General features: G+C 31.4%; 1 protein-coding gene across 1 annotated transcript; it reads right to left on the minus strand.

The window, feature by feature from the left end:
- Window positions 1-3524: 3524 nt before the first annotated feature.
- LOC130799677 (eukaryotic translation initiation factor 3 subunit I-like) lies at window positions 3525-15337 on the minus strand. The gene is made up of 9 exons (XM_057662857.1): window positions 15038-15337; window positions 10648-10978; window positions 9606-9821; window positions 6873-7000; window positions 6601-6723; window positions 6426-6515; window positions 4934-5020; window positions 3866-3945; window positions 3525-3759 (listed from the first exon to the last, which is right to left on the minus strand). Exons 2-9 carry the CDS (start codon window positions 10829-10831, stop codon window positions 3684-3686), a joined length of 984 nt encoding a protein of 327 aa, XP_057518840.1. The 5' UTR covers window positions 10832-10978; window positions 15038-15337; the 3' UTR covers window positions 3525-3683.
- Window positions 15338-16344: the final 1007 nt, after the last annotated feature.

Below are 16344 nucleotides of genomic sequence, written 5' to 3' on the forward strand. Positions count from 1 at the left end.
TATCATCAAGATATCTTGTTGCCCTTAATTCCGAAGTCGGAGTAGCATTGTAAGAACCTTCACCACCCGGTGAATGCTCCATTTGTTGAGTAAAATGTTCGGAAACGGGAAATGATAGATTATTTTCAGAAGATTTTTGAAAAGTTGGATTCATTGGTCTAGGTTGAGAACCAAACCATTGTAAAGCAGCTTGAAAATGAGGATTATTGATGATATTTGGATCAAAAGGGGGTACATTTGAGTTATTTTGAGGGTTTTGGTAGTATGGAAAGTTGAAATTTCTTCCATAACTTGAATTATTTGGATCCATAATTAAGGATACGATAATGTGAATGAAATTATCAACAAGAAAATGAGTTTAGATGGGTAGTATAGAAGATAGAGAAAAGACCGAAAATTAAAGTGTGTGAAATATAGGCAAATTTAGGTTCATTTTATAGAGAAAAAAAAATAGAGTCGTTGGTGAAATTATTTTGAAATTTTACTTTACCGTTTTTTTAATAACCGTTTTAAATAATACCATTGTACAAAAATCAAAGTTAAATACAACCAATGAGATTGTGACATGTGTACTACTCAATCCTCTTCCTCCCATCTTCATCCTCTTCATGGAGAGGAGCAAGACCAATCCTCTTGGCCAAGAGGATTGTTATTTCCTCTACACATTCAAGAGGATAGCTTAAAGGAGGAAAGAGAGTACTAAGAGGAAGGTAAATCCTCTACAATGTCCATGGTCTAAGTATTCCTGCTTGTCACGCCGGTGACCCGAGTTCAATACGCAGCAACGGCGAATGTCTTTCTTTAAAATCCTAATTGAGTTTACTTATGTGTATTGATGTATGTAACTCATGATGCTTAAATAATTCACACAAGTTACATAGTAATTTCCAATCATTTAACCATCTTCAATATAAAATAGAATACTTGAATTTCAATTCAAACTTATAAACCAAATCCATCTATTATAATTTATCATATCATATCAAGCAAACTAATATTGTCCTTTTTGTAATTTGCTTAACTAAATAAATCATCATCGGATTAACTTGACAAAGAATCAAAAATCAAACAATTGTAATAAATCAAATTTGAATTAAGTAAATCAAATTTGTAATAAATCTTGTAAGGCTTTGATGTTTAACTTAGTGAAGCTCTAAATGCATGGTTTAGATTTGAATTAAAAAATTGACAAGCTCAAAAAATTGCGTATAAAACTAATACTAAATTATTAAAAAGGACATGACATGTCATATAATTATACCATGTAGCACTTTTACCAAAGTCTTAGATTCATACATGTTAAATCTCCCTAACTTTCTCTTTCTCACGACTTAGCATTTACTAGAAAAATATACCTTTATTTTACTATTATCTTTCTATTTGTTTTTAACACTATTCATTAATTAATTTAGAGATAGTAATGATTAAAATGGTACGATAACATGTAAAAAAAATGGAGGGATTAAGAATTGCAAAACTGAGTGATCATAACTATATTTGAAAGGAAAAAGTGTCAAAAACTACCTAATAAAATTTTTTATCCGAAACATACCTAATAAAAAATTTTCTTTTCAAAAGAGTACCAAGTAACGGCTAGGGTTAAGTTTTTCATTATCTTTTTTGCTCATCTTTAAAAAGTACCTAATAAATTTTTCTTTTCAAAAGAGTACCTAATAAAATTTTTCTTTTCAAAAGAATACCAAAAATACAACATAATTATCTAATACAAACACAACATCATATATAACTCTTAGAACATCATCTATAAAAAAGTTCACACATCATCCAATACAAACACAACATAAGAGCATCATCCAACATAAACCTAGAGGTTCACACAACTACAGTTTCATAATTATTTAATACAAACACAAAATATGACAAATGCTTCAAACACAAAGAAAATTGAATTTTGCCCCTTATGTGCATGAAGCATACTATGTGAGTACTTATGCAAAAATATATGCTCCGACATTCCATGGAATGCCTGGTCACAGGCATTGGCCAACTTCTCAATTGGATAAGCCTCTTCCTCCATCTTTTAGAAATATGCCAGGAAGACCCACAAAAAACAAGCGAAAGCCCAAGTTTGATGAGGGTAGAGATGGAAAGAAGAAGAAGAAGAAGAAGAAGAAGAAGAATTTTATTGAAAGGGACTTCAAGCAAAACAAGTGTGAGAATTGTGGAGAGCTTGGTCATTACAAGAAGACTTGCAAAAACCTAGCCAAATCAAATGAGGAATCCACTAGTGCAGCACCAGTTAAAAGAGGAAGATCAAAAAAGCATCCTAGTATAACTCCACCAACTACATCATTACCTCCTACAGCAACTCAAACCACACCCAGAACTCTTGAATTAGCTCACCCAGCAACTATAACAACCACCACAGCCATTCCAACTCCAACTAATAGTGCTGCCTCTTCATTCACCGCCAATTGTGATCAACGAAGGGTTAAATATGTTACAAAGAGGAAAAAGCCGGACAAGTCTACACCAACACAAGGGAGTCAACAACAATCAAATAGTATGCTTCATGCACATAAAGGGCAAAATCCAATTTTCTTTGTGTTTGAAACATTTGTTATATTTTTTGTTTGTATTGGATAATTATGAAATTTTAGTTGTGTGAACCTCTAGGTTTATGTTGGATGATGCTCTTATGTTGTATTTGTATTGGATGATGAGTGAACTTTTTTATAGATGATGTTCCAAGAGTTATATATGTTTTTGTGTTTGTATTGGATAATTATATTATGTTCTTGGTACTCTTTTGAAAAGTAAAATTTTATTAGGTATTCTTTTGAAAAGAATAATTTTATTAGATATTTTTTAAAGATGGGCAAAAAAGATAAGAGAAAACTTAACCCAACCGTTACTTGGTACTCTTTTGAAAAGAAAATTTTTTATTAGGTATGTTTTAGAAAAAAAATTTATTATGTACTTTTTTGAAAAAAAAAATTTTATTAATTACTTTTTGAAACTTTTTCCTATTTGAAATAACAGTGTTGTATATAAGAAATACTCCCACCGTCCCTGTTAAATTACACCCATTTTGTTTTGGATGATGTTTAGTAGAAAATAAAATTTGGCTGGTGAATAAGACAAAAAACAAGTGGGTGATAAGAATGTGGTTATGATGAAGAGAGAAAATAAATTTATGGATGAGATTTAAAGAAATAAAGTGAAGCCATTGTCATAAAAGAAACAACCTAAAATGAAAAGAGGTGCAAATTAAAAAGAATAAATGGAATATATCTAAAAAAATCTTCGTTAAAAATCAACTTTCACTACTTTTAATAACATAAGTAATTAAAAATTATTAAAAGAGTACTATCTTTTTTTTAAGATCAAAAGTGTACTATATTTATCTCTTTGCAAATAAATTAACTTTTACTCACCTCTTATTTTCTCTCCTAGCTATTTATTGCTAGTATAAGATTCTAAAAGTGAGTGTAATAACATAATTAAAAACACTAATTCTTAATTAAGCCAATACAAGATTTGTTAAATTAAAAATAGAGGAGATAAATATTGAAATGGAGGGATTAAGATTAGCAAAAATGAGTGATCACAAGTGCATTTGAAGTAATAACAATACATCAAAGATGAATCGTATCATTATCCTATAGTTAATAAGTAGCTTTCAAGACAAAAAAAAAATACAAAACGCAATCAAAAATTGATTAGATCTTGATATTGAAATAATCCGGATCAAAGTGGTGTAACCTCACATAACCATCTTCACCTCCACTCGCAAAACTGCATCACAATACATAGTTTTGTTAAAAAAGAAATGTTAAAAACAAAAATTGGGTATTAGTCAAAATAAACATATTTATAAAACTACTCCATAAAATTTGATTACCTTCTTCCGTCAGGATTAAACGCCAAAGCATTAATAGGTCCGAAATGCCCCTTAACGCCTCCGATTTCTTCCATGAGTATCTACAAACAAAATTAACCACCGATAACATATACAAGTACAAATTGTCTAGCCAATGACAAAGAATGCTAAGCTTGAAGTGATATCGGGTAAAATATTGTAAACAAAGAGGAATTTGTAAAGGCAACCGATGGTAATTGGTAAGCAGCTAGTCTCTTGAGAGATCGTCTTTTTGAGAGACATATCTCAAGTCTAACCCACTAAAGATAAACGCCTACTTATCGTATTCTTAATACCTACTTACATTGTACTTAATGCTTACTTACCGTATCTTTAATGCCTACTTTCAATATCTTAAATGTTTACTTACATCATTCTTAATGCCTACTTATAATATTTTAAAAAATATATAATGGGTCAGTCCAATTAGAAATAGTCTCTCAAAGAGCACAAATTCTTACTTGAGACCGTCTTTATAAAAGACGAGTCTCAAATGGGCCGACCCATTATTAATTAAAAAAACAACCACAGAAAAACGCGCGTTGTGTAATCCTATTTGAAGTTGGTGTTATAGCCTATTGAAGTTAGTATTATAATCTATTAGAGTTGGTATTTACAAATAGGATATAATACTAACTTTAATAGATTATAACACCAATTCCAAATATCAATTTTAATAGGTTATAATACCAATTTCAATAGGTTATAACACCAACTCCAAATAGGGTCAAATGCGCCCGTCAGTTTTTAGATTTCTCTTTTTTTTAATTGTAGGGCCTGAGCTTGAAGAGCCGTCTCTTATAAAGACGGTCTCTCAGGAAAGATGCTGCTCAAAGTGACCATCTCTCACAATAATTTGTTATTGGTAAGAGCACAAAGAAGATAAACTTGTTTTATGCGTTCTTTTACCATTATGGGTAAAATTATAAAGGAATGATTCAATTCAAGGATTAGTGTTTTGCTAGAAATCTGTTTCAGTCCCTTCTTGACCGATGAATGGCATATGAATAACAAAAGCAATGTTCACACAAATGGAGTATCACCGTTTACCTTATCATAGAATTTCGCCTCAAACTTTCCAGCACGATGATCTGTAGTTGTCACTGCGGATGCGTCCTGACCACCTCCAAGCACAACCTGTAGACAAACACAGGTTACAGGATGTATAATGCTTTAGATGCAAATAGTATGAATGAAAATACCTCCAATGTGGCCGCTACAGCTTCAAGAAGCTAACAACTATCTTATACTTCCTCCGTTCTGAAATACTTGTTTCATAACGATTATTGACACTATTCATCGTTCAAGTTTATTTTATATATTGCGGCTAATGTGCAAGAAAAAATATAGCCAAGTTGAATCTTGTTTGAATCGTCTAATCACACACTTTCATAATATTAACTTTTTTTTTAATTTTTAGATGTGTATCGTTCAATATATAAATGATCAAAATAACACATTGAATTGCGTAAAAAGTCAAATGTAGCAAGTATAATGAAACGGAGAAAGTACATTAAAATATCATAATCCAGATGCCAAAATAGTGAATTTTTTTTCAAATGTAGAAAATCAAGCCCTTACGAATGAATCCGTCATATGGTGTCTTGTGGAAAACATAGCAATCAAACAATCACAATGATTTACACTCATAAGTCATCTACTTTACCAAACCTAAAATCAGCCCAAAACCATTTTGCTCTTTATTTAATATTTATACTATGAAAAAAACTGGAAAGAGTGGGTCAATTCCAATTGTAACTCGAACTAACCCGATTCAACCCATTTTTCAAATTTGGTCAACTTCTCGAGTTTCACATTATATCCAATCAACTTTTGTGCTTAAGGAATTTTCATATTGAACCCTTATACGATGTATATTGGTCATTAATTTACTCCCTTTGTCTCAAATTAATTGCTACATATTCCTCTTTGGGTCGTCCCAAAGTAGTTGCCCACATTTCTTTTTAAAATAAACTACCAAAACCTTAAAACTTGACCTAATACTTCTATAATTCATACAATCCTACTTTAACGCATTTATACCATACATTTGAGTCGAAAACCCTTATTCTAGCGTCCTTAATTATTTAATCGTATGTTTCTTTACTCATTCCTAAAATCCAAGATAGTAGCATAAAATCTTATGTAGCAACTAATTAGGGACAATCAAAGTAAAAAGGAATTAATTTTATAACAACAAAAAGTCATATATGGTATTTTTTTTGGCAAAACATGTAATGATATAGAAAAAAATTTGAAACCTTTGACCCATTTGGTAGACCGAACCCAGTCAAATTGAAAAAAACCAACTAAAAAAGACACAACATAAAACCGACTGACCAACTGTTTTCACAAGCCTTTTTTTGAATAAATATAAAGACAAGTCTAGTTAAAACAAATACATAAACACCAGAATTCCAGCCCACCTGATAAAGTAATTAGTCATGGACATACAGAAGCCAAACAAGAAAAAGCTCAATAGGTTATGTGACAAATTAATACAACACTAAAATCAGAAAGCATAAAAATGGCGGTAACATACATGGTCTAGGAGGGGAGACATGGTAACAGCATTCACCGGCTGCTCCGTAGCATAGGTCTTAATGAGGGTTAAAGTTCTTGTGTCCCAGAGCTGAAAAGGAGCCAATCATGTTATATAGAAATCAGATAAAATCACCATGGTTACTTTTTCGGTAAAGAATCAAAAGATATACTACCTTAGCTGATTTATCCAGCGAACCAGTGAGGAAATGTGACTTATCTGCAGAGAGACAAAGGGACGTAATTGTCTTCTTGTGACCATTTTCATTGTCTTTTGTAGACATTACCTCCTGGCCTGTCTGCAATTTCAAGCATAAAAAATGACAAAGTCCTTAAAAGAGTCAATATGAACAGATATACATAACATCTAGGAGTTGAAAACTGTTTGTTAAACTTGAAGACTGTCAATAACAAACAGAAAAAAAATACAATCTTCATAGCTACATACCACAGGGTCCCATGAACGAATAATAGCATCCTCACCACAACTGATTATTGTCTTGTTAAGAGGGCCCCATACAGCTCTGTTTATTCGTCCAGTTGGCCCCCTCATCACAAGAACAGATTCATTGGTTTCTGCATATCAATATGAACAATATCAATTTCACCAATGGAAAAAATATGCAAAGAAAAACTGCAAGACATAAATTGATAGACACATCTTTTACTCAAACAAATAGCTTAGGTCCTACAACGCTTCAAAAATCAATATAACAAATATCAAAGAGGAACCCAATGTTCCTATAAGAAAGAACTTCCATGGAATTCGGGCAATGTTAAAAAGTCGTATCATGTCTAAGATAAAATGTCTGTTGGAGATGTTGGTGGAAGTTGTTGACTATTTGACCAAGTGGAAGTATTGGCCAAGATATATGGTAAAAAATAATTGTTGGTAGTTGGCAGTGGCAGATCCAAGGTCCAAAGTCCTATGGGGCACCAACAAACATACGAAATTTCGACGAAGTATTATTTGTAAAATTAACTAAATTTTTTTTTCCAAGAAAAAACTAAAAACTATCGTGCTATTCTTGAATCTGGAATACTAGCTTGATGAACCCCAATACCAAAATCATTCCTCCATTAGCTTCTATTCAAACACACATCAGTAGCATTGAGGAGAAGATATATGTTCACATTTGAGGTGATGATATATCCTATGTTTGGATTTCTCCTGAATCATGCTAATACAAAGCTCAATTACAAAATAACTAAACAAGTTATGATTTCCCACATGAAAAATGCATCACCTTCCATAAATTCATCCTCAATTGAATTTAAATAAGACAATATTAATTATAATCATCAATTAGCTCTTATTACCTCCAGTAACCTCCTCTTCAATAAATAATCCCCACAATGTAACTAGACTAAACCCAACAATCAAATTGAAATGAACAAAGTAAAAAGATAAAGCTAGAATTAAAACCAAAACCCAGATGAAAAAAGCACAAAATCAAAACCCCCATCAACCATAATAGAGAAAAACAAAAACCCTGATGAAAAACTCAAACTTAGCAAAACTCACCAAAATAAATAAATCAAACAACCAACAAATTCAATCAAACAATCAATAAAACCATCAAACCAAAAAAGGAGATGAAAAATTCAAAAATGGAACCTTTTAAATTAGTTTCACTTTCTTTTCATCTTGAGAAGAAGAAAAAGATGATGAAGGAGGATTATTTAAAGTTAAGATTAAGATTTAAAATACCTTTAAAAATCAAAATTCTGATTTTAGGGGACAAATCAAAGAAAGAAGGAGAAAGAAAGCCATTGAGAGAATCTCACAGAATATGAAATGATGCGCTTTCTACCTATTCCCCTTAATTTTTGAATTTTTTTAAAAATTTTCCCTGGGGCACGTGCCCGGGGAGGGCCAATAGTAGATCCGCCCCTGGTTGTTGGTTGTTTAATTAAAAGCCAAAAGCCAATAAAAAAGCTACTTGGCTTATAAGTGAGTTGAAAAGCTAGCTTAAAAACCATTTATCAAACACTTTGTTGGGCATTTTGACCAATTAAAAAGCCAAAAGCTAGTTAAAAATCCATTCACCCAACACTTTGTTGGGCCTTTTGACCAATCAAAAATCCATCCACCAAATACATCCAAAATTCCAGTAGTAGTATCGCATCAAATAAAAGTCGAGAGTAAAGTGGACAAATTACCCATTTTGGCACACTAGTTCTCTTACAAATATAGTGAATAGATTTACAAAAAAGGCAACAAAAACAACTAGATAAACATCAAGTTGCAACTGTCTCTATTTCTTCTCTTTTTGGGGAGTGTGCAACCTTATCTCATTCATGATTTAGAACAAAATCATGAAAACTTTTAAAGCTAGGTGAAAGATTACAAAACATTAGTTCCAACTACTTTCTTATTGCCATAATCAAAACATCAAAGATTACTAAAAAGAATTTGGCATAAAGAGACGTTCAATGAAAAACGTAAAAGACACTCATACAGTCAGATTTCAGATAGAAACGACTACACCTTGATAAGAGTTACCACTTACTATAAGTGATTATAAAATGTCAATCAACACACATCACCGATGTAAACAAATGGTAAACACATTTATACAGCTATCCAAACTGTTTAACAAAGTTGTCAGTTGTCACCATGCCAGTTATTTATTGTACTCACTATTAGATGTAGGATTTTTTGGTGAATAGAAAGCGTCAAAGGTAACTAAGTCCACAGTTTTTGATCTTGGTTTTTGAGTCCACCCACAAGACTTTAACAACTAGTTGTATTAAGTGTTTGTGTTATTTTTTCTTTACTGAATGATTAGTGTGTGATAAGTAACGAACTATCTTTCACTTGTACAGCCTGCATCTTCAGTATAAAATCCAGCTTCTCCAAAAGTATCTCAGCCTATAAAAAAATCTTGAAAATACTTTCTTTGTTGATGTCACAACTCTAATTACTAAAGTACTTATACAGTTGTTGCTTTACTAAGAGTGCTTTGCCTTTATTTCTAAAATTAAAAGAGGAAAAATGGGAGTTCAGACATAGAGCATCATCAATACGTTCAGACATAGAGGATAATCAATACAGCAAATATGAAAGCATGCAAGTGAAATTGAAGGTACCATCAAGTAAAGAAAAACAGGCAAACCCTAAGCGGAAATGCGATATTGAGAAAAATTTAGAAAATTGTAAAGAGTCAGTCGTGCATACGTTCTTCAACGTCTTCTGCAATGTATTTCACATGAATTGCTGCTGTCTTTGTCATGAATGGATCAGTAGTCATAACAGCAAGTTTATCACCTGTTGAAAAGTCAACAGACCTAGCAGGAGAGTCAAAGGTGAAGGTATACAATAGCTCTCCTCTTTTGACATCCCAAAGCTTTGCTGTCTGATCGGCACTACCAGTGAGAAGGCGAGAAGAATCCCCTAAACATGAGCAAGTACCAAACAGGGCATCAAAATAACAAGTCACAACAATAAAAAGTAATAGTACAAGCAGTCAGGATGAAATTAAATATATACCTCTGAAAAATGAAAAATGCAAATTAAGAAAAATCAAAATTTAGAATTAATGCAAGAACTATTCAGAACATCTTCTCAGTTTTAAAAACTCCCAAAAAAAGTTGTCCCATTGAGTTGAAATGAGAGAATCATAGGCATATTCAACTTCAAAATACAAAATTTATTTGAACTAAAATGAAAAAGATATCAGAAACTTTATTTTCTTTTAAAAATCCTTCTTTGCAGTAAAATCAATATATACTTGTGACCTTAGCCACACAAGCAGAAACAAGTCCAACAGATTGTAGTTTCACAGCCCATAGAATACTGTCTTTCTACACTCAATTCCCAAACCCTCTCAGTTTCAAAGCACCCAACATTTCTCTAACAAAATGTCAATAAATATAACTTAACTAACGGATAAATAGAATTGCTGAGAGCAGAAATATAACACGACATAGGAAATCAACAAAGAAGAAGAAATAAATCAAAATTCATTCTTTGTCCCAAAAGTAGGCTATTTCAAAAGACAAAAATAAAAAAGCCCCATGAATTGCAACCAAAAACCCAGATTTTTATCATCAAGACTAACCCAACGTTGATTGAACCTCTTTAATTAAACTACACACATCCTTCATTCACTAATTCTTAGAAACAACAAAAATCCTAAAAGATCTATATAATCGATTACACAATAGAAATCCATTGAAGCAAATAAAAAAAAAGAGACCAAGAGGTAAGAGAACAATACAGGAGATGTCGCAGGACCAAACAGCACCGTTGTGACCACGATAAGTTCCAAGACGTTCACCATTATCAGCAAACCAAACCGTAGGATTATGGTCTTTAGCACATGAAAAGAGAAGATCACCATCTCTGTTGTACTTCAAAAAGGTTAAAGGCCTTTCATGGCCCTTCATTAAAATTGGCCTCATATTCGATTCAGAGATTCAGAACAGACACACAGTTCTTCAGGATATTGAAAACAGGGTAATGGTAGATTGAAATCGACAAAAGGAGTAGGGTATCGAGCAAACTGAATATTTTTGGGGTGGCACTACTTCTGCTTCATGGGCGGATTCCTGCAAAAAATGGGCTTTGTCACTATACATTCGGCCTATGGATTATTTTTAGGGAAATTATCGATGGTACCCTTGAGTTTTGGCTTTATCAATGGTACCTCTAAGTTTTTTTTATTATCAATGGTACCCTTGTACTATTGAGTGTTTTACAACCGTAATCTTTATAAACTTTTTCCGTCAAAAATCGTCCAAAACCGTTAATTTTTTTTCTTTTTCTTTTATTTTTCAATTCAAAACATAAAAGAAAGTTAAAGATTTTGAACGATTTTGGACGGAAAAAGTTTAAAAAAGTTATGGTTGTAAAACACTCAATAATACAAGGGTACCATGGATAATAAAAAAAAATTAGGGGTACCATTGATAAAGTGTCAAAACTCAGTGGTACCATTGATAATATTCCATTTATAATTGCATCAACGCAAATTCTCAAATGATACGGTCTCACAGTGAGATAATCTCCATAGTATTGGCTTAATGTATACTTATTGTCTTAAAGTTCACTTACAACCTTAAAATGATTACGAACAATCTTAAAGTAATCAATTAGAGAAATAGGCTAATTATATGGGTTCGTCTCATGGTGAGATGATCTCATACAAGACTTGTTGTAATTGTCATTTTTTTGAGAGATGGTCTCTTTAAAGACGCCCCCGACAACGATCACAACCCATTTTAACATTTTTAAAAAGGAAAAACAAAATATACTTGTTGTTGCACTTTTAAAAAAACCGTTTCTTCACTCACGTATAAACAACTTCCTCCAATATCTCTAAATGAAAATTTAGAACAATCAGCCCCAGTATACAAATGAAAATGCAAGTATAATATTTTCAATTGATGTTGAATATTTTATTAACTTTTATTAATAGTTAACATAGTTGAAAAACTCTAATAAATATTTTGTTCAATTTAAGTAGTTTCAACTATTGATAATTTGATGATCAAATTAAATGATAAATATAGAATTGTTGATGAGATAACAATACAGTTAGCTTAGTATCTTACTTTCCATAACATAAAACCCTATTCACACACTAAAAACCCCTAATCCACATATCGTAAACTCCTACTACACATATATTACACCTACTTTACATATTAAAAACCTCTATTTCACGTATGCTAAACACCTGCTTCGTATTCCATAAACACCTACTTTACATAACATAAAATCCTACTTCACATACTAAAAACCTCTACTGCACATACCATAAACCCCCACTACACATATCATAAACCCCTACTTCACATAGATTATACATATATTTCACAACTTAAAAGCTCATACTTTACATATCCAAAACACCTCTTTCACATACTAAAAAATCTTACTTCACATATCATAAACACCTATTTCACATACTAAAAACTCCTTACTTTGCATATCATAGACATATACTTCTCATATCATAAACACCTACTTTATACATCAAAAACCCCTACTTCACATATTAAAAATTCCTATTTCACATATCCTTTAACAGCTATTTTAAATATCAAAAACATCTACTTTGCATACTAAAAACCCCAACTTTACATATCACAACCACCTACTACACATATGAAAAATCTCAACAACATATATCATAAACACATACTTCACAAGGATAATAACAGACTCAATCAAAACATTTTAAACCAACAAGTTAGGTTGCACATAGGGTTAATCTTGCAAGGTTCTTAGAAAAACCTATAAGATACACGTTCATATACCCAATATGCAATGCAAAAATGACTCCAAAACATGTTAGTTTTATCTATGATTCCCATGCTACTCAACATAAGACCAGATTTCAAATGCATCATAGCAGGACCATCATAGAACCATCATAGAAGAGTCATGGTCAAGAAACAAAACATGTACACAATAGCAACTAACCACATGTTATAATAATGCCAATAAACCGAGCAATAACCTATTACACCACGATATCAAGATTACAGTATAGCACTCTCTAAGTAATACTCTCAAATTCTCACAGTCCTTATAGTATAAGTTTCAACCTTTCTTCTTTTATCGATTCATAACATCTTTCTAGGGCACCCATGCTACCACTTTGATCAAAGGTGTTATCGGACAACTTGGTGCCAAGGCCAAAGTGTGAACTCATTGAACTTATCAACTTCAAAATATGTGACTAGAGGCCACCATATTAGAGTTTATAGGGCCCACATGATAACACCTCACCTAGAGGATGATGACGGCCATGCCAGCGCCCAATAGCAAAGTATAATCATACCCCCCATACAGCAACCATATATAGATGATTCATGCCTTCGAGAACTTCATAAACTGGGGTGTCAATCCATTGGAGCAAAAACTAAGACCAACGGCGGTGACAAACATGCCGGTGCCAATGACAAAGTATCGTCATACGTTCGTGCAACGACCATATATAGATGATCCATGCCTTCGGGAACAAAACCATCTGGGATATCAAGTCACGCTAATTAAGCATATTTCAACACCTCCTCAATAAGGGGATCCTTCCCATTTTAACTCAACATAATCCAATACTTCCTCAATAAATCTCATTTTAGCTAAAACATATTCATCACTAAGAGAATTCTTCCCAATCTCGGCCAATACATTAACAAGGTTGTTGTCTCGTGAATTCTATAATGTTCTATATTCAAGGGATCAACACAATCAATAATTCTTACAAATTTCACACAATAAGCATCCCTAATTCGATAACAAAACATATATTCACAATTATTAATATGATATGAAAAACATATGCATTTACAAGTTATAGTTACTGCATGTATACTTACCTGTAATTGTTAGCACTCAGCAAAAGTCAAAACAATCATCAATACGAAATTTTATAATCCTCTTATAAAGTGGGCAACTACCAAGTTTACAATAGGGCTTATAAGCTTACTTAATCTCATTAAAAGCTACTCCCTCTATTCTTTTTTTTCTTCCCGTTTACTTTTTACACATTTTTCAAAGCAAATTTTGTGTCTCAATATCTCTAAATATACATTATAAAAAATTATAAAAAATACATAATAAAAAAGTATGCATTAAGACGAATCCAACAAGATCTCACATGGATATATTTTATCTTCTAAATATGTCTCAAAAAACATTAATCAAATTTCTCACTCCATAAGGTGGAATATTTTAAACGGGAAGAACATTAGAGAACGAAGGGAGTACTTAATACTACGAAAAGTAACTTTTACCATTCACAACACATTTAAGCACTCACCAATGTATACGTAAGCTCACTTATAAAATAGTGTGTAACGCTAGTTCGTGACTTAAGGCCTATTTAGACCAATCAACTTTCCAAGTAAATTCAATGATAAAGCATATTATAAGGAGAATTATTTTGTGAATAGAATTAGATATGTAATAATTCAAATTGAAATATTAAAATAATAGTAAAAAATACTTTTATTAGAATCATTATAATTATTGTAATTATAAGCAACAATCCAACCAACATAACCCATAACCAACTCTACTCAATTCCAACAATCATAAATCCACATAATTTACTACTAATAATGTTCCAAAGTAATTATTGTCATTTTGAATGATTATTAATATAATTAACATATTACATCATAGTAATAAGAGCATGTAAAAAGTTATATCAATATTAATATATCACTAAAATACGCTATAATAGCGCACACAACCATCCATTTCATCGCCAATAAAAAACCTTAAGCCTTATATGCTTGAAATTAACACATCCAAGTCTTACCCACAACACAAGATGTATTATACTCAATTTAATATAGAAGACATGAAGTAATCTCACAGCACAAAAAATCCAAAACAATAACATCATTAAGAATATGTCAAAAGTTGTCCACGAATCACCCAATTATCAACACTAACAATATTACTGCAACCAACAAAAATTCTAAGACAAAATTCAAAACCCCCAATTTATTTTATTTCAAACCCTACTACCATATCTGTATACAAAACACAAATTTATTCATCCAAAAAAAAAATGCCAAAGTACTAAACTTAAAATTAACAAAGAAATATATCAAAGAATATGAATTTAAGTTGGAAAGAAGATAGCTCACATAACAATGGTGAAGAAGTGGCGTGCGTAGTGGCTGAGTACAAGAGGCAGCTCTTGGCTGCTGGTGTCAGGTGAAACCAGGAGGGAGGAGAAGAGTGCAGAATCGCTTCTGTTGCTACACCACAAGGGAGGAGGGGGAAAGACGCCGGAAGCAAGTGAGGCGGTGTAGGCAGGCGACTGGAGAGGGGAGGTGTGAGGAAATTATATTATTCCATTCCATTTAAGCCCTAACCGATTAACATTTGGGTATTTTTACTTGACCTAATTTATTCTAGCCCAAATTAATGTACGATTTTTTTTTGATCAACTTGGGAGAGAAAATTTGAAATAGATAAGTAATTATATATATATATATATATATATATATATAAATATATATAAATATATATATATATATATATATATATATAAATATATATATATATATATATATATATATATATGTATATATATATATGTATATATATATATATATATATGTATATGTATATATATATATATATATATGTATATATATATATATATGTATATATATATATATATATGTATATATATATATATATATGTATATATATATATATATGTATATATATATATATATATATGTATATATATATATATATGTATATATATATATATATATATATATATATATATATATATATATATATATATATATATATATATATATATATATATATATATATATATATATATATATATATATATATAAAGCTTTGGACAAACTTATTTTAAAATATAAGCGTCTCAAGCCCCACAGCTGTGGTCTGGACTAGTTCGTACTTACAAATTGCGAACAAAAGAAATTGGTTAAAAAAAGTTAGCTATCTATTCGCAGTTACTAACGGCGAACAAAGGAATCCCTGGTCAAACAAGGTCAAACCTCTGTTCATAGTTAGTAACTGCGAACAAAGGCTTGACCTTGTTTGACCAGGTCTCCTTTGTTCGCATTTACTAACTGCGAATAGCTGCTTGACCTTTTTTTACTTTTCCATGTGGATTTTGGTCAATATAGTTGTTAAGTATTCAAACTAGTAGTTTAACAAATGTTTTATAAATACTTAAACGTTATAACTCCTTCCATTCCATCAAAATTCAAGCAAAGTCTCATCAAAATTGTTTTGAAGTTAAGGTACTTTTCTATTCCTATTTTTGGTTGTTTAAGGTTATTATTGAATTTATGTTTATGTTGTTAATGATGTTATTGAATCTAATTAATAATTCTAATTGAAGTCCTTATGTTATTTCATCAGTACATTTCAAAGATTAATTTTATGGTTGTGATTG

Source organism: Amaranthus tricolor, chromosome 14, assembly GCF_026212465.1.
Source record: "Amaranthus tricolor cultivar Red isolate AtriRed21 chromosome 14, ASM2621246v1, whole genome shotgun sequence".
Lineage (NCBI taxonomy): Eukaryota > Viridiplantae > Streptophyta > Magnoliopsida > Caryophyllales > Amaranthaceae > Amaranthus > Amaranthus tricolor.